The following is an 18,704-nucleotide window of genomic DNA, read 5'->3' as shown; positions in this document are numbered from 1 at the left end:
TCCCAGTACATGAGTACAAAAAACGAAATGAATGACTCTGAAGATTTCAAGGTAACAACTTGACATTTACATTTTGGATTTGAATTTAATTGAGCAACGTCCATTTGTAGGGTTTTCATATATATTACTTCACTTTTTTTAAAATACCTGGAGTATTGTATTTTTAATTTAGAAGTCTTTTTTCATTCAATATGATTTCAGATTTGATTGCTTACACTTCTTGGTAATCATTTTCATGCATAACTTGACCTTCTCTTACCATTATTCTGACAGAGCCATTGTTTGTTTTCCAGGAAGGCCAATATAGAAGCAACGACCAAATAGATGGCACCGGGATGAGTCTAGGCAGCAAGAAAGGAGTCAGGGTGACTGGGAAGTATGTGCCTCCGATGGATCGGAATAGCAGAGGAGGTGGCCCATCCATCATCCACGGTCCCGTCGGTACACCAGTAACTCCCAACACTCCCACAGTTATCTCCATTGGCCCTCTGCCTCACCAGCCCCCAGAGCAAGTTGATGATCCCTCTGTGGATGAAGCTGACGCTGGGGATGACTGGACCACAGAGGCATCATGTCAAACCAGGTTGTCCTATGATAAAATGGGTGTTCCAAGGCAGACCATGGAAGAGCTGAAGACCATCCTGAGGGTCAGTCCCCTGCTCAGTATCCGGGAAAGACATGAGGGGAAACCAGGGAGTCCCTACACGTATCTCCACGGAAGCAGCACTAGTGGTGGAGGGACGGACGGACGGCAGGATGATGGAAACTCTCACAGGGTGTTCAGCACCTTCAAACCACACTCTGATGCTTCCAGAAGGGGGCCCAGATCCAGAGATAGCACATCTATTCAGCTGCCTTCCACCATGGATTCATCCAGCTCGTTCAGGTTCAGTGCCAACACAAATAGGCAGCCTGAAGTCAGGACCCACACATATGTGAGTGGTGGCTCCTGGGGAGAGACTGGAGGTTCTCATACAGGTTGGTGAAGTTTGATTAGATTTAGTTACGCTGTTCTTGATAGAAAGGAAGAAAAATTTTATGTTGAAAAAGTATATATTTGGCAAATAATTAGATTTGGAATGATACTTTTCTGCTCGCAGAAAATGATTAGAAATTACTGGCTCATAAAAGCTGAATACTGAATATTTCTCATTGTCTTGAATATAAAAAATGAACACATTTTTGTTTTTGGAAAATTCATATGATTTAAAACCTTCTTAAAGGTAATTTAATAAAAATAAACAAATTAGTGTTGTAATAAACTCTCATTATTCTACATTTAAAAGAATCTGGGACAACAGTAGATATATGAGGTTTAGCTTAAGGATTTTTTTGGTGGGATTTGGTTTTCTCTGCTCATTGTATTACATTCAGTGACTAACAGTGAGATGTTTTATGCTGTAATATCCACTTGACTGTGCTGCCTGTGGACAAACTGTCACTGTTTTGAAACTTATCTTAAACCAGATAATTGTGGCTTGTCTAGGGTGGTCCTGATGATGCTACTTGAACTTGATTATGAAATCTCTGACTTAAAAAACAACATGTGTTTTTTTCTTTCAAGTGTGACACTTTATATTTAAAATGAAAGATTCTCAAATGTTTTTGCAAATATTTCAAACTGTTTCCCACAGATAACGAAAAAGACACTATTGAGATCTCTGGGAACCAGAGGTTCATTGCAGCCATGGAGCAAATTAAACAACAAATAGCACGCGACAATATCAACTTCGTCCGCTTTGAAGCCACTGACCTCCATGGGGTGTCAAGGTCCAAGACAGTACCTGTTCGCTTCTTCCATGTAATGCACATCTATCTATCTATCTATCTATCTATCTATCTATCTATCTATCTATCTATCTATCTATCTATCTATCTATCTATCTATCTATCTATCTATCTATCTATCTATCTATCTATCTATCTATCTATCTATCCCTTCTAACGAAAGGTGAGAAGTGCTTTAATGCATATGTTTCTCTCACAGGAGAAAGCAGTATATGGGGTACCAATGCCAAGAAGCTATTTGGAGCTAACCCTGAGCCCACAAAGCAATGAAGTGGACCATGCAAACACTGCCAACTTCAGTAGTGATATCCTTCTGATCCCTGACCTTTCGACTTTTAGGGTCCTACCCTGGGCTGAACAAACAGCACGGGTCATATGCGACCCATGCACCGTGACCGGAAGCCCCCTTCGCACTTCGCCTCGCCTCATTGCCAAGCAGCTTCTCGGTCAGCTCCAAAGCCTGGGTTTCTCCCTGCACTCATCCTTCACCTATGAATGTTGTGTACTAGGAGCGCCGGACCGGATTGGACCAAAGACACTCCTGTTTCCTGCCACAACCCTGCTCAGCAACCATGACCTGCCTTTCTTCCAGCAGCTAGTGGACAGCATGTACTGCATGGGGGCTGACATAGACAGCATTGCTTCTGCAAGTGGCCCTGGGCAGATGGAGATCAACCTGAGGCCAGAGTTTGGGATTGCTGCCGCTGATAGCGCCTTCACCTTCCGCACCGGCATCAAAGAAATGGCTCGCAAACACAGCTACATTGCCAGCTTTTTTACTGACGATGGTCTATACAATGCTGGGGTGCTCTCTCATAGCCTGTGGGATGCTAATGGGCGACGGAGTCTTTTCCACAGTGGAGAGAAAGCAGGCGAGGTGTCTGAGATTGGTAGAAAATGGTTGGCAGGCCTCCTGACCCACTCTGCTGCCCTGAGCTGTTTGATGTCACCCGGCCTGGGTTGCAGAAGTCACATTGCCAAAACCATCAAAGATCCCAAGCGGTTGCTGTATGCCACTTGTGGCAGCAATGATAACAGCAGCTCCTTCAACATCAAGTGTCACGGCGGGAGGGAGACGCACATTGACAACAAGCTGGGCTCAGCCATGGCCAACCCTTACATTGTTCTTGCAGCTACAGTGGCTGCAGGACTGGATGGTATCAGAAGAAACCTGAATGTTGAAAGCAGTCTTAACAAAGCCCCTATCCAACAGAAAGAGTTCACCATTCCAGTAAAGCTTGACGAAGCTCTGGAGGCGCTGGGGGAGGATCATGTCATCCGCAGTGCCCTTGGGGAGCCGTTTATTCAGTATTTCATTGCCATGAAGAAGTTTGAGATTGAGACCCAGGAACTGGATGATGAGAGGAACAAGTGCTTTGAGTATTTCATATAGAAACCCTGAATTTACTTTATACAAAACACACCTCCTCCTGCCAAACAACTAAAAGCATGTGAATCAGCTGCTTGAATGTACACGATTTTATTTTATACAATGTTGATACATTATTATTAGACACACTCTAGATATTTAGAAGATATTACTTCAAAATAAAGGCATTAAACCCCCCAAATAAACAGCAGTATTGTGCTATTTTTTTGTTGAGTTATTTTGTTGTTGTATGCACACAGCAAAACACTGTTCTGGACAATGGTTGTTAATGCCAAGAACAATGCAGTCTGCTCTTACTCTGAATGGTGTGAATATAATGGTATAGTAGCGCTAAACCTTGGTGATCATTCCAAACCTAAACCCTAGACCTAGGGATAGGTTTAGGGTTCAGTAATAATGTCAATTGTTTTTAGTGCATATTAATTAGAAGGATTTGATCTTGAACACAGGGTCAAGTATAGGGTCATTGCCAAAACATTGCCATGTTCACTGTAGAAAGCTAAAGTTCTCTCCATTGTGCATCCATTTATATTTCTGCCTCACTTACTTTGGCACATTATTTTTGAAGCTCTTAGCACTGAAGTTGCAGTTCTTTAAACTGCTCATACATGTAGCCGTAGACCATCGGTTAAATGCAAAGGTTGCTCACCCCAGTGTGTGTGTCAGAAACATTGTGTAAATGAAAGTCAACAAAGTCAAAAGTTGTCTTAACATTGTGTAAAACCAAACTATTTTGTCTGGCTGACAGTAGGTGTAGAAATGCTTTAATGACAACTGACTACTACTGTCTGTCAAAGTAACTAATTATAGATCAGCTGACATATAACAGGTAGGCTAATTGGTTAAGTCACGCCCAAGTAAATACTGGACTAGATCATTAATGATGAGGATGGGGGGGAGGAGACAATCCCCACCTGTCTCAAAATAACACATGCGTGATTGGTTAATTTGAATTTTTTTTTCTGTTTCCTGTCTTGTATTTAAGCAATTTTCTACAATGTTTTACTATGACCCTGATGAAGGCCACAAGCCGAAGCGCGTTGGTCAATTATTAAAGTTGTTCATCTTCCCTTAAGTGTTGCTGGAGTTCCTGCACTGTGAATTCTATCATCCTCTCCATGCACCTTGGAAGTAGGTGAAGTTGTGTCAGAAATTTTTGCTGAAAGTAACTAATTATCAAATGCTGATTTCAAGGGCAGAAAGTTTTATATTCTAATTTGTAAAGCAAAAGTGGGATTTAATTTGCATGAATTGAAAGGAAAAATGCACTTCAGTGGTCACACAGTAACCAGAAAACTGACAAATTACTTCAATGTGCATGCACATTATCCATACCCGAAGTATCAAACCAAAACAGGCCTTTTATCTGCAATAGAATGCTACAGTGCAATAGCACAGAAGGGCTGAGTCATTGTCTATTTGGTCACAGATTTTCTCTGACCTCCCACCTGATGTCCTCTTACAAGGTAACACAAGAAAAGCTACCGTGCATGCTACATCCATCCTTTGCACTTTTATGCACCTTCATGCATTCTGTTGTCTTCCCTTTATTTACTGCCACTGCATATTTCACAGGCTACAAAATGTTTGTATGAGCAGTTCCTCCATGTTAATGTTGTGTTATAGATTTATTTTTGATCCACCAGTGCTCAGGCTTTAAAAATATGCTTTACAACATACATATTCAAAGTTTATTGTGCATAGAAAGATTAGAGAGATTTTGAATTTGTAAAGATTTTCTTTGACATGCGACAAATATTACACATGAAATTAAAGTATATTTTAGAGAGTCCTTTGCCCATCTGTGCTAAAACATTTGCAAAACAAGAATTAGAAATGCTTTATTTTGTGCAGAAGAACCAAAAAGTAATGAAGAATTTCAGATTATTTTGACAAATTCAGCTATTATTTAGGAGTGGAGCCCAAGCAGTTGAGAAAATTGCAACAATTTAGTTTTCTGGTGTGTAATAAGCATGTTACCGTCTTGGGGTCCCTAGCTTGGCTGCAATTTGATAGACTTCTTATTTTTTCTGTGGCCTCAGTGTGAATCAGCTGCTCAGCTAAATCTTTGACTTAATAAAAGCCACCACTCATCATTTTCTTGCAAAGTTATGACATCATCATCATCAAACATAGCTACAGTTATGGTCTTGTGCATTTCATGGCATGTAAAATATGCAGGCTGAATGTTGTGCACAGGACCAAAATGTAGACTCTCAGGTAGACAGCAGTGAATTTGAAGTGAACTGTTTATTGGTTTTTTGCAATAATACAAAAGGTAAATCATAAATCCAGAAGGGAAACACTGAAAACTATAAACTGCTGAAACCTAAACAAATACACTAGAGCTACTATCACTGGGGTTTAAGGGAATAGGCACGCTGACAAAGGACACACAGAGACAGCAGAAGATGAGGCAAGGAAGCAAAAGTAAAAGCAAAGCATAAGGAACAACCAGCTCACAAAATAAAGCAGGAAGTGCAAAATCTAACACGTTATAAAGAACAACACCAAGATGGCGATCTGTAGAGGGAGCTTATAAAGTAGGCGTGTAACTGTGTCTCTGTTTAACCTAAAAAGCTTTGTAGAACTGATGTGAAGAAGAGTAACACTGATGACTATGCAGCAGATATCTTCCACAGAGACTTAGAAAGCAGTTTAGTGTTCACAGACACTTTATGATAAAATATCTGATAGAAGTCCAGTGTGAATGCTTTCATATTTGGAACATAGTTGCTAAACTCATCAAAATACACTGAGAAAATGTACAGCATCGTCCATATTTAAAAAAAATTATATATCAATATGCTTCATGAATGATACATTATATGATACATTAAGTGATAAGGCATGTGACATATTTTTGGTGTTTTTTTGTGACACATTACACAAAAAAAACACCAAATCCACCAACGCTTTGCTCCACAATTTCAGTCTTCATACACCATATGGACAAAAGTAGCTAGTGAGCTATCTACACATTACATCTACAGGAGCTGGTTATCAATAGAAACCCACACCATAGAGCTCCTGGCATGCAGTTTTAGTACTGATGTTAATCAACTGTAGAGTAGAGAGTCAGCAGAACATTAGCAACTTTTACGCTCTGTAGGTCTCAGCACTCATCAGCGCTGTGGTTATGGCTGACAATGACTTCCACTTTGCAATAATAACACTTACAGTTCATCGCAGAATATCTAGGAGGGGATACAGTTCACAGACATGTTGTTTGTGAAGGCAGACTGTATGACAGTGTGTTTGATTTTATACACCTGTAACAATGGGACTGAAAACACATAGATTCAAGGCTTTTGTCTATAAAATGTATGTCTATATAAGAAGCATCCATCCATTCACTTCCAGAGACGGGGTACACCTTGGACAGGTCGCCAGTCTGTCGCAGGGCCAACACACAGAGACAGACAACCATTCGCACTCACATTCACTTCTAGTGGTAATTTGGATTATCCAATTAACCTATCCCCACAAGTTGCATGTCTTTGGACGGTGGGAGGAAGCCAGAGTGGACTTTTCAGTAATTTCCAGCAGCTCTGAACATTTTCAGAGAATGAACTGGTTCTTATATAGCACTTTTTTACACTACTGAAGATCTCAAAGTGCTTTTATACAACACGTCTCATTCACACAAGCACTTTTTTCTACTGTAATTCACACACATTCATCCTCCCGTGAATCCATCGTAGAGCAACATAGGGGTGAGTATTTTGCCTAAGGATACTTTGACACACGGATCAAACCACCACCCTTTCAGCTAGTGGATGACCTGCTCTGCCTCCTGAGCTACATCCACCCTTTGTTTCAGTACTGTTTCTGAAACAAGAAGAAATATATTCAGTGGCAGATGAATGTATGCATTACTGTATTAGAGTAAACCAGTGTATTTTTGTTTAGAAAACCTCAGGTACAGGTTATAACAGTGGGCCTTACTGGTGTGGGTTTTTTTAAACGTAGTTATTTCACAACAATACTGAACAACAACAGAGGTGTTGGTGTTGTCATAGCATGAAAGATGCTCTCATCAGACTGATCCTTTAGGTAAACTAAAAGAATAAATATATTTTGCATAAGACATACCGTATCATTATAATTTAGCTTACTGAATCAAACATTGCTGAATGTCCTGAAGTGCTACTGTCAGATTCTCCCTGGTTGCCTTAACTTCTTCTCCCCAGTAAGATCCAGCTCAGACTTTAACTGCAAATACCCGATTTATCAAGCCTTGTTACTGGCATCAGTGGCGACAAAAGAAAAAAGGTGGAGCATACTGCTATGGTGTAAAGAAACCGTTTGTCTAGGCATGAAAAACAGCTGCATAAACAAAACATGTAATATGCATAAACTTTGCCTTCATTTCTGACCATGTTGGCCTTCTTCTGTGCCTTCGCTACTTGTTCTTGTTTATTAGATTTCCAACTCGCTGCATGAATCGCTCCAGTTTGTTATCAGTGCTGCTCTGTGTCTGATTCACTGGACGGGCAGACTCGCGCCTTTGCAAAGAAGAGATTCTCTCTTTGTCTGACGAATATGAATTTGTCTTCTTCTTTGACTTATCCAGACGTAGATTTTCATTGCTAAGCAAAAACTCATACCGACTGTAGGCTTTGTCTTTTGGTCTCTGATATAAAGTCTCTCTTTCGTCACCCAGAGTGCCCTTTGAGTCTTGCTCTGCTGCAAGGGCCATCTTCTTTTTGCTCAAACGCTGAGGAGAAAATCTTGACAGTGGAGATTTAGTCTTTTCTGTCTCTGATGGACTAGTAAGGGAGCTCTGCAAACTGGGCATGCTCAGTGACTGGCTTTTTGTTGTGTGCACTGCATCAGGTGCCAGGGAATGGGCAGCCTTCAGTGGCTGGCTTACTCCTGAGGTCCTTCTTTGGAGAGACTTATTTTCATTTTTGTAAGTTTTCTTTTCATCTGATGTAGGCACTTTCATTTTCATAGAATGTTTTCTCTGTAGCGCTGCATCTTCTGGCTGTGTTTCCCCTTTTTCTGTGTGACTGCCCTTATCTTCCACTGCCCGCTGAGGTCCTGTAGATGGATTGAAGACTTCCAGAGAAGTTTCAACTTCATTAGAAATGGATTTCTTTCCTTGCCTTGAATCACCTGAGCCTGTGCTTTTGGCCACCCTATAATGCTTTCCTGTGACTTGATCCTGAATTTCTTTTTCTGGAGATTTTACAGAGTTCTTAGGAACAACCTCCTCATCTTTGCAAATCTCACGTCTGACTTTAAGTGCTGGGTCTAAGTGAGTGTGGTCTTTTTCTTCAGGGACCTCGGTCAAAGATTCCATTGCTCTCGGATGCTGAATGCTAACACTGCTGGACTGTAAATGAGAAGGCTTGAGTGGTGCATCACTCATTTTCTGGTCTAAATCAGCAGCTGATCTTGTCTTGGATAGAGGCTCACGCCAATCGTATGTCTGCATTGTTTTTCCATCTGAAACCACATCATGGTGAGAGGCAGAACGATGTCCATCAGTGAGCACTGGCTCTCTTTTGTTACCTCGCTTCTTGAGCTCCCTGTTTTCCTGGCTGCAGCTTTCTTGTGCCGCTAGCTCCGATTCTGTGATACTCTGCCTTACATCCAGGCCTCTTAATGAAGACATCAGTTTGGATGTTTCTGCATTCAGATACATGGACCTCAAAGACTCGTGGCTTTGCCTGAAATTGTTATAGTCCTGCAAACTGAACCTTTTTTGCCGTGTTTCTTCCATTCTGGACTTAATATCTCTCGACCTGCTGTGAATGAGCTGTGACTGATAATCATTTAAGCCTGTGTGACTGCTATATGGAGATGTCACAGGTGAGATCGCATCACATGACGCACCTGGATGCATCTCATTCTCATTAAGATAAGAATCAATCTTCCAGCGGTGGAGTGATGTTTCTGAGTTGAATGGTATCAGGTTCTGGTCCGCACCGTAACGTGTCTGGTGCCGGAGGTGATGGTGCGACATCCGGTTTGGTAGAAGCACCTCCCCACCTCCCCTCGGTTTAGATCCACTTCTCCCAGGGACTCCAATGTCTTTAGTTCCCATCCTTAGCCGAGTCATGGAGTTTACCTTTTGCAGCTCGCCCCCATAACTGTGTCCTTTCACTAGGTTCCCCATTTCAGTATAGTCATACTGATGGAGCCTATCCTGGACACTCAAGCCTCTGGTCATTGTGCCAGAATTGTTGAACCTGTTGTCCTGAGCACTTCTCACCACGTGCATCACCCTGGATCTCCTGTGAATCATATTAAGAGAAAGCTGGCTGGAGTTTGGGCTCTCCAGAGCCAAAGTATCTTTAAGGTACAGAACAGGTGGCCTCCCGTTAAGCAAGACTGAAGAAGTTGTGGAGCAAGCATAGAGTCTTCTGAACTCTTCATCATAAGTGGAAACCAGTTGGCCTGTGACAACCAGGACCATACTGAGGTTGATTTTCTCAAAAGTCCATGTGTAGCTGAAAAAGAAATTGGAGAACCAGTACAGATCATAATGATGCACAAATTTTTAAACATTATTAATAATAAAGTCATGCATATCTTAATTATCTAAATTTTAATGTGCTTAATCCACAACTGAAACATAACAGTGGAAATAAGGGCCAACCAGGAAACACATCCAACACAACAAAAGCTATAGTAGCAGAGCATAGGACTAAAATTTTAATCATATGATGTTTGAACTTGGCAAATTCAGCAGAAAGTTTATGTGTTTCTGGTGCCTGCAACTGCCCACAGGCCACTGCATTTATTAAGTGTTCTTCTTACCTCAGCTCTGTGTGTTCTCAAACAGCACTAGTTTTGCTGACTTGGAAGACTTGTTAAGTTTGTCTTAGAACTTGCTCTGGGGTTTGTCTTTTTTTAAAACTTTTTTTTTCTCTCTTACAGTATTTTTACTGTTACAGTGGTCAAAGTTTCAAATAATGTAACTAATCTCCGTGAGCCACGAGCTCAGGCTGCAGACTGCTCTAAACACATACTTGCTCGATATGATAAAAGTGAGACAGAATATTCCTAATATGGCTAAACGACCCGCCAGAAGAAAGCCAGTCTAAGTGGTGAAGGAAGGCAGCTAATCATATTTTTTTTCTTCCTAGTTCACCAATTTTTATTTTTAAAAATACCAGAGTAGCACAGCGAGTTTACATGAAATTGCTTTAAGGTTTAAAGTTAGCAAAGCTGCCAAGTAGAGCTAGGCCAGGCCTCTATTTCAATTTAATCACGGAATACTTTTGAACAGCACTGACTCACCTGTATGTTCCATACATAACTGTCCTGCAGTCCACAAGTATAAACTTCTGTTCCAAACCTCCATGAAACTTAAACCCCGAGCGACACTGATACTCTGGCCCCTGAACCGTCCGAACACAAAGATTCTGATGGAAAAATAAAAATGAGAATTAAGGCCAAAAATAAATCAATTTCATTTCACCTACAAGTAATATATGTAATGCTTATTTGAGAATGCATTAAGCAATCTCTATTTGTAAAATGCATTATCATGCAATGATAGAAGAACCTACTTCTGGCTTATTCACAACAGATCACAACAGTGGGAAGCTCCATGTGTTTAATTTCAGAGAGTTTTTATACCAGATGCTCATCATAATGCAATACCAAAGGGATTTATGTCTTCATCTTTGATAAAATCAGTGATCTTTTCCTTTTTTGGTGAATGTGTAAACATCATGATACGATAAAACGAAGAACAAATGGAACTCTGCTGACCTCCAGTGACATCCTCACTGGCTGCAAAACTAGCCAAGGAGGCTTAATCAGGTCAAACGATACAGTGACAAAACATTTCCTTGTTCCTGATTTCTTATTTATTTATTTAGTTTTGCAAAGACAAGAGGAAATACAAAACGCAGCTTTTAAATCGTGATTTCACTTATTAGTGGACAAAAAGCTACCCAAATCTGGAAAAGTAATTCCCCCCTAAATCTTATCTGCAAGAGTGAAAGCTACTGTGGATACTGCCTGTGGCTACAAGTTGCAGAAAGTCACTTTCCCACCAAAGATTACTCCAAGTATTCTCAGGCCAGACATCATCAGGTGGTCCACCGTGCAGAAGCGCCTGTACACTGTGGAGATAATGGTACTATGGGAGGCAGCATATACAATTCAAAAGGCTCAATTATGCAGACATAGCAGCCAAAACAAAATGATGTAGCTGGTGCAACCAGGTTTCTCAAAAGCATGAGCATCCAAGTACATGCGTGGGTCTATCAGTGAACCAACACCAGGGAACAAGGATGGCTACCTGATGACCCTGACAACAATAAGAATAAGAATAAATTTACTGATCCTTCTGTTGCTGCCTCCCCAGTGTTCAGAGGTGTTCAGCATCAGGTAGGTTTTGTGACACCAGTGGCTGAAGGCTTTTACGAGATCCCTGTGTTCAGATTCCTGTCTGCAGTTTTAAGCAAGTTTGTCTTGGTGTAGAATCAGCTGTTCCAAGGTTTTCATGATGTGCTTTATAAGGGCCACTGGTCTAAAGTCATTTAGTTCAGCAAGACGTTTTATTTTCAGTACCGGAAAAATAAAGGATGTTTTCCACAGTCCTGGCAGTAGACTCAGATTAAAAATCCTGTGGAGAGGTTGACACAGTTGGGCAGCACAATCCTTGAGCACCCTTGGACACACACCATCTGGGCTATCATAGTCTTCCTAACTCCAATCTCACCCCTGTCTGTGACAGATGAGCATGAAGGCACAGGTGTGAGAGGGGAAGTAGCTGCCGTATTAGAAATGAAAGGAGAAGGGGGAGCTTGTGCAGGAGCAGACGGAGTTACAGTGAAGGAGAAGCAGTGGGAGTGAGTGTGACCATAAAGTTGAAGGACTAAAGAACTGCTTGAGTGCATCAGCTCTTTCCACATCACCCATAAGTGGCTGTCTTTTCTTTTTGTTTAGCCTGACATAGTATTCATTCCTTTTCACACCTCACAGATGTTGCTGTATTCTAGCTTCCTTTCTGTCTTCTTTATCTACTACATTTCTGCTGTGTTCAGTCTCTTCTTCAGCTCATGTTGCATCTGTTTGAGCCATTCTTTGTCACCATCTCTAAAAGCTACCCTTTTCTGGTTGATGATTGCTTTTATGTCATTTGTAATCCAGGGTTTGTTATTGTGGAAACGGTGCACAGTCTCTGTAAGTCATGACTGATGTCTGTCAATATTTCTTCAACTGTTCTCATCTGTTTCCAGCAGAACATTCAAATCTGTGCATTCAAAGCAGATAAAGGTTGTACCCCTCCCTCCTGACCACAGGACACCAGTGCTGATTATCAGGGATTCTAACATCAAGTCTTACGAGCTTAACTGCAAGGAGACTTTCAGGTTAACACTGTTTTATAGTATAGTACAATCTTTGAACATGCATTGTTTTTCAAAGACATTACACAAGAAACAGGAATGTGATTTTGCCAGTTTAAAAATAATTGAAGCATGTGCTGGACATACTTCCTTCTAAAAGAATTACATGGAAGTAATTCAGCTTTTGTGTTATTGGTTGTGTTAGTTTTGTTTTGGGCTAACAAGTTTGGCAACTTACATTAACAGGAATATGATGCAAGCCTGTTTCCAAAAAAGGAGCACTTTGATTATCAATGTATGTAATAAGTACATAATTTGAACTCTTTACTTAAATGAAAAGTGCACAAAGGCACCACATTAAATGTTGCAAGTAAATCTAATATTTGTTCATTTTGATTTATCTGAATGTAACTTCTTTACCGTGTGAAAGAACTATGTGTCACATCTTTTAAAAACTAAATGATTCCCACGTCTCACTGCTCAACACATCAGGGCCTTCAACACTCAAAAATGAAACTCAAAAACTCAAACCCAGAGCATGAAACATGAGTTCAGGGTTGTTTCAGTCATCAGGTGTAAACAGCTTGAATGTTAACTTAATTTAAACACTCCCCCCCCCCCAGTTTCCATTACTACTAGCTTTACACAAACACATGAAAGCATGCACACCCTTTGTCAAACTCTACATGATCAAACCTGTGTGAGTTTTCCTCAGGCTGTTTTTTTGATGTTGCTAATGGCCAGGCACGCTGCAAAGAGATCGTGAAGCCGTCACTGCGTTCAACGCTGATGACTCTTTGTTTAGACAGTGGAAACATCATCTAATGCTGTTTAACAGGAAAATCCAGCCACACTGACAGATCTGTCCTGCGGTTGCTGCAGTTGTGTGAAAATGGCAGGTAGAGACACAGCAGGGAAATGTTGGTAAATGACTGTATTTCCATCAGGGTGTGGAGAAAATGTCAAACGTAATATTTTAAATGCTCTTTTGCCAACAGAAGAAAGGTTGTGAAGCCTCACGGGAAGCACTGGGGGAATGCAAATGTTAGATTATGTCAGATGATGTTTAACAGGTCAACAGGCATGTGTGGGCCCAATTATGGCTTTGAGTGGCAAATGTCTCCATACATGTCTACATATCTGTGTACCCCCCCCCACCCCTCTCACACACACACACACACACACACACACACACACACACACACACACACACACACACACACTCACACACTCACTGCCGAACTGACTATGACTTAGAGCTCCAAGGGTTAAATAAATGCCCAGCTCTAAGATGACTCTACCTGTCTTAGTTTGGTATTTGGCTGTTGTTCACTATCAGCCACTGTGTTACTAAAGCCACCACACAATGGAGTTGACAGTTTTCAAATATTTTGCAAGATAAACATTGTTTAAAATGCTAACGTGTATACTATGCATGGGAACAGGAAAATTACATTTGGCAAGAAGTGCAGAAGAGCATGTTTACCAGAAGCCGCTTTTTATATCAGGAAAAGTGGAAAACATAAGAATAGGCCTGTTGTGTCTCCACTGTGACATCCAGATAATCACATAGGTCTAGTGGAAGATAATACATTTTTTTCCTGATGATTTTTATTTTTTGCAGTTCATGGCCTCAACAAGTACAATAATATCTCAGCATGGTGATAAAACATACTCATCTGATACTGTTGCCCTTTAAACCTTGTATTTCAAGGTGCTGTGTTTCTCACCTTGAGCTCTTGAATATTAATCTCCATGTTGTGTGCCATTTTGAGGAAGCTCTTGACATGGGAATCATCCAGAAGGATGTAGACCACCACTCCCCTCTGTGTCGCATTGATGAGTTCTTTGAAAATGTCGCCATCAGTGAAGACATCCATTACAATGGCAATAAGCTGGAAGCACATTAGACATGTGGAAATGTTTTCAATTTTGAGAAAATACAAATTTTTAAGTCAAAAAATGTATGAGTAGTCAACATCAGGACTTGTATAGTAGAGATGACTTTCCACACAAAATTAACTGTATCATTGTGCAAAACACCTTCTTAACTTGAAATAATCTTTCATGCAACACAAATAATGTCATTACTTCTAATGCATGCAAAGAGAAGTAACTGCCAACTGTATATATGCAGTTATGTGAAAAAAAATCAACCTCTTTTATTTTTAGAGTACTGGGCCATAATAAAAAAAATCATCTGGTCCTTAGCAGGTCTTAGAATTAGGCAAATGCAACCTCATGTTGGTTAATCTGTGACATTTTGCACAGTTTCATTATTTATTTAACAAAAATTAAGCTAAAATGCAGAAGCAGTATCTAAAGCATAAGAATACTGACTAATTTGTTTTACATCCTTTTTGCTGCCATAGAAATGTGGAGGATAATTAACAGGTTCTGTTACTATAAGATCATCAGCAAATGTGAGTACCTCTATAACAGCAGATGTTTTAACAGTTTGCTGTTTTGGCGCATTGAGGGGGTGAGAACACAATCCCAGGGAGGAAAGACATCAGCAATGATCTTACAAAAACAACTGTTGCTCCCCATCAATCTGGGTGGGTAATAAAGCATTTCTAAACAACTGGAATTCCATCACTATACAGTCAGAAACAGTATTCAAGTGGGAAAAAGTCGCCAGTGTTGTAGTGCACATCCTAGCAAATTTAATTTAAGTAAGACTGTTTAATGCTCAGAGAAACTTCAAACTTCATAATAGTACAGTTAGAAAAAGACTAAATAAACACAAAATGTTTGAGAGGATCCAGGAGGAAACCTCTTCTCTCCAATAAGCACATGGCAGCATAGTTTAAGTTTGCAAGGTTGTATCTGAACAAACCAAAAGACTTCGGGAACAATGTCCGCTGGACAGACAAGACCAAAGTGAAAATGTTTGGACATAATACACAGGACCACACATTTGGTGAAAACCAGACACCTCATACCAGCCGTCAAGCAGGAGAGGTGATGATTTTGTGGCAAAAGGGGAAACTATATAGTTTGTATCTCACTGACATGACCAAATATTTAACAGTAAGAAGACAACAAGCCCAAAGAATTAGAATTAAAAGCAAGTGTACTTTCTTTGTCAGGTGACCGTGAATGAGTAAAGCTTCGTGAGCAGACTCACTTTTTATATTGTGATTTACTGAGCACCTTTGCTTGTGATATTTTTTGTTGTTATGAATTCTGTAAATTAGACAAGTGGTTTGCTAAAGAGGAAAGACAGATTTTTTTTTATTTTATCAAATATCAGACAAAGTTTTACCTGTTTCAACCTACGTCATTTCATGATATATATTTATGTATAGGTACCTTTATTTTGAAATGAGTTAGATTTCTCCTTTAATGCGTAGCATCTAAATTTGTTCTGCCAGTTATTATGTGGTAGAACAAAAAAGGTCACTTTCACAGTTACTGCAAGTATAATGATTTCTTTTTTGTGTCAGCATTTTATATGTCAGTGCTTTCATATGAATTTAAACAAGTATTTAAACATGTACTTGATCACAGGAAAACTATTTTTTTTAAAGAGTGGTCTGTCCAATTGTTGGTTTGCAGTTGGTTTAATTAGTTTTTCTGTAATCAGTTTAATGCCAACCAATCCAGCCATAGCTATCTGATCCTACTGTGGCATTTTGCTACAATGTTGACTACAAGAATTAATGTTAATGTTTAACAGTGATACTTTTTCCATCTCATTTGACTGATCTTTTAACTAATTTGAAAGCAACAGTATCCTTATTGTTGTATCTCATCATTTTTTGTTTAGTAGATCCTGTGATTCAGTAAAATCTTCAGATGTTTGCAGTCTTTATTGGAGCAGTTTTTCCTACACTGCATAAAAAAAGCTCTTCTCTTTACTCATTACTATATTTACTTATTTCTAAATTATAATAAGCACTTTTTAAATGACTTAAAGGTAATCATTAAGTTTAATATTATAGGTTTAAATAAAAAGGAAAATTCCAGGAAGTGTGAGGTAAAAAAGCAAAAAACAGCGTGTCTGTTTGTGACCTCCACGGGATCCTACAAGAGCATTCATCTCATTAAAAGACAGCGATGTGAAGACTAGATTAAACATACAGCAACAAATTGCAAAAGCAGTGCAACAGCACTCATTTTCTACTCTTTCTACAGCAGATAACTGCACAGGAAGTACAAGATGAAAAAGCTTCATGAAGCAGGTTCCTGGGGAAAAAATAGGAAATGGAAAACTGCAGTGACTTGCTGCTCTAATATAATATTACTAATATTTCTAGTCATGAAATGCATTTTAAGCATAAATACAAATTTCCACCAGGTTGACGTCACTGTTACCGCTTCATGATAGCTACAGCTTTAAAGAACATTGCTGCAACAATGTTTCTGTGAATGTTGAATTGCTAAATACTTTTTCTCTGAAACCTGCCAAAGTTAGTGCAGCTTACATGAATTCAGACTGGCCACTCGCCTGCCTCACACGTCACAAAGCAAAAAGCTGCACAGTAATGAGTGACTTCCATCGCGTACATTTTCATGATAACAAAAGTTCAGTTGCCATAGTAGTTAACTGCTTCAAACATTTGAACTGGTGTAGTCAGCTGATTGTGTGGGTTAATGTATGTTTAGCCCTTCCCTGCAGTCTCCTGTTTATGCAGAGAACTATGCAGAGGCGTATATATACATACGCAAAAATACACCTTTCACTAGGAATATGTACTATTGATAAACTATTGTCTTTGTTGATTCCTCCACCTGATAGATGAGGCGTTATTTTCTGGCACTGGCCCAGGAGCATTTCTTTTGTTTATATCGCAGTGCTGAGGCCTCACCTTCCGCGCAGCCTGAATCTGCTTCCGAACCACCTCTTTAATTGTTGGTGTGTTCTGTCTGGGTGGGTGAAACAGCAGGCTAATGCTGGTCTCTATACCCTCCAGCGCGACCCCTGGCCAGCCCAAATCCAAGTCTGGCACCTCCTCTTCCGACTCAATTGGGAAATAGGTGGAGGGTCTGACCTCGTCTGTGCTGCGTCTCCCCTCTGAATCATCCTCCACAACCGGTAACTCTGCATTTTCCAAAATGAACACAGTCTCTTCCTCTGAAAGGAAGTGGTTGATCTGCTCAGCTCGAAGGAACTCTTCATAGGCTTCTTTGCCGCCACATAGTAGGGCATAAATGGCTAGACGATAGGATTCTTTATAGTGCGGCTGAATGTAATCTGAACAGTCCTCTTCAAGTGAAGACAGGCATGACAGATTGGACTCCATGGATGCGAGAACCCCTCTGAGTCTCTGTGTGCAGCAGACTTCTTCTTTACCTTAAATGTGACACACACTATGCTGTTACAGGGTTCACTGAGTTAAACTTGCATTTTACAGCTGAATGTCAAAAAAGAGATAATTAGGAAAAAAAATATTATGTGTATGACTTTAACATTTTTATCTGCATTGCTGAGTTGTAATATGTAATCTTTAACTAATCATTAAACATGAACAGGACAAACATGAGACAACTGTCAACATACAATTTTTACATAACACTACAGAGCTTTGGAACAAACTTTTCCAGCCAATCACAGAAAAATGTAAGACTATTTTTATTTTCAGTGCATTTAGTTGTTGTCTTAAACAAACTTAGACATGCAGATAATTTTATTACCATGGTGTCATACGAGAAATGTTTCTGTTATTAAATACCTGTTAGCTCTTAGGAAACCAAAAAGGTATATGTGGTTCAGCACAAACACGTAAACAATATGAGGCATGTGCTTACTTCTTCAGTAACTACTGTAAATTGTCAGGAATTCAACACACTTTCAGCGACATAAACAAAGAGACTTACTTCATAACTGGCCAAAAAGAATCCTGGTCTTCCTGATTAATCAGAGGCGAGAAACTTTAAACCAGCTTAAAAAGTTAAAACCTTCTGTCAGTCCTGGTGTCGGTACTCTCTCCAGCATAAGCCGGTAAGTGCTAAAGGTGTGGATTCGTGAACTCTGTACAAACGAATAGCCTGTTGTACCTGCTCTGTTTGCTCGGCTGACAGCTACAGTAACAAACCCCACCCACCTCAGCTCACCTGGCTTTCAGAGGCAGGTTGGCTTGTCTCGCAAGTTGTCATGTAGTCCCTTGGAGTCTGGCTACAAGTGCACATTTTTACTTTTGGCTTCATTAACTGTAGCCGAAGGATTTGTGTTACCTCTTCTAGGGTGAGGTGTAGCAGTGATT

General features: G+C 40.1%; 2 protein-coding genes across 2 annotated transcripts; one reads left to right on the top strand and one right to left on the bottom strand.

Annotated features, from left to right (window-relative positions):
• The first annotated feature begins 27 nt into the window (after positions 1-27).
• lgsn (lengsin, lens protein with glutamine synthetase domain) lies at positions 28-3,257 on the top strand. The gene is made up of 4 exons (XM_084930102.1): positions 28-51; positions 294-978; positions 1,635-1,801; positions 1,988-3,257. Exons 1-4 carry the CDS (start codon positions 28-30, stop codon positions 3,179-3,181), a joined length of 2,070 nt encoding a protein of 689 aa, XP_084786228.1. The 3' UTR covers positions 3,182-3,257.
• Positions 3,258-4,733: 1,476 nt separating this feature from the next.
• LOC146386144 (uncharacterized) lies at positions 4,734-18,677 on the bottom strand. Its single transcript, XM_084932195.1, has 5 exons — positions 18,319-18,677; positions 17,310-17,794; positions 14,226-14,390; positions 10,433-10,557; positions 4,734-9,639 (listed from the first exon to the last, which is right to left on the bottom strand). Exons 2-5 carry the CDS (start codon positions 17,742-17,744, stop codon positions 7,584-7,586), a joined length of 2,781 nt encoding a protein of 926 aa, XP_084788321.1. The 5' UTR covers positions 17,745-17,794; positions 18,319-18,677; the 3' UTR covers positions 4,734-7,583.
• Between the last annotated feature and the right edge of the window lie 27 nt (positions 18,678-18,704).

This window comes from Perissodus microlepis, chromosome 6 (genome assembly GCF_051167445.1).
Source record: "Perissodus microlepis isolate ML-2025 ecotype Zambia chromosome 6, ASM5116744v1, whole genome shotgun sequence".
Lineage (NCBI taxonomy): Eukaryota > Metazoa > Chordata > Actinopteri > Cichliformes > Cichlidae > Perissodus > Perissodus microlepis.
This window is presented reverse-complemented; position numbering and strand designations above follow the sequence as displayed.

Excerpts from the sequence above, each read along its gene's own strand:
- lgsn (XM_084930102.1), top strand. The coding sequence starts at position 28 with ATGAATGACTCTGAAGATTTCAAG. Across the intron at positions 52-293 it reads ATGACTCTGAAGATTTCAAG|GAAGGCCAATATAGAAGCAA; the intron begins GTAACAACTTGA and ends TTTGTTTTCCAG. Across the intron at positions 979-1,634 it reads GACTGGAGGTTCTCATACAG|ATAACGAAAAAGACACTATT; the intron begins GTTGGTGAAGTT and ends TGTTTCCCACAG.
- LOC146386144 (XM_084932195.1), bottom strand. The coding sequence starts at position 17,744 with ATGGAGTCCAATCTGTCATGCCTGTCTTCACTTGAAGAGGACTGTTCA. Across the intron at positions 14,391-17,309 it reads AGATTCAGGCTGCGCGGAAG|CTTATTGCCATTGTAATGGA; the intron begins GTGAGGCCTCAG and ends ATGTGCTTCCAG. Across the intron at positions 10,558-14,225 it reads TTAATATTCAAGAGCTCAAG|AATCTTTGTGTTCGGACGGT; the intron begins GTGAGAAACACA and ends TTTTTCCATCAG.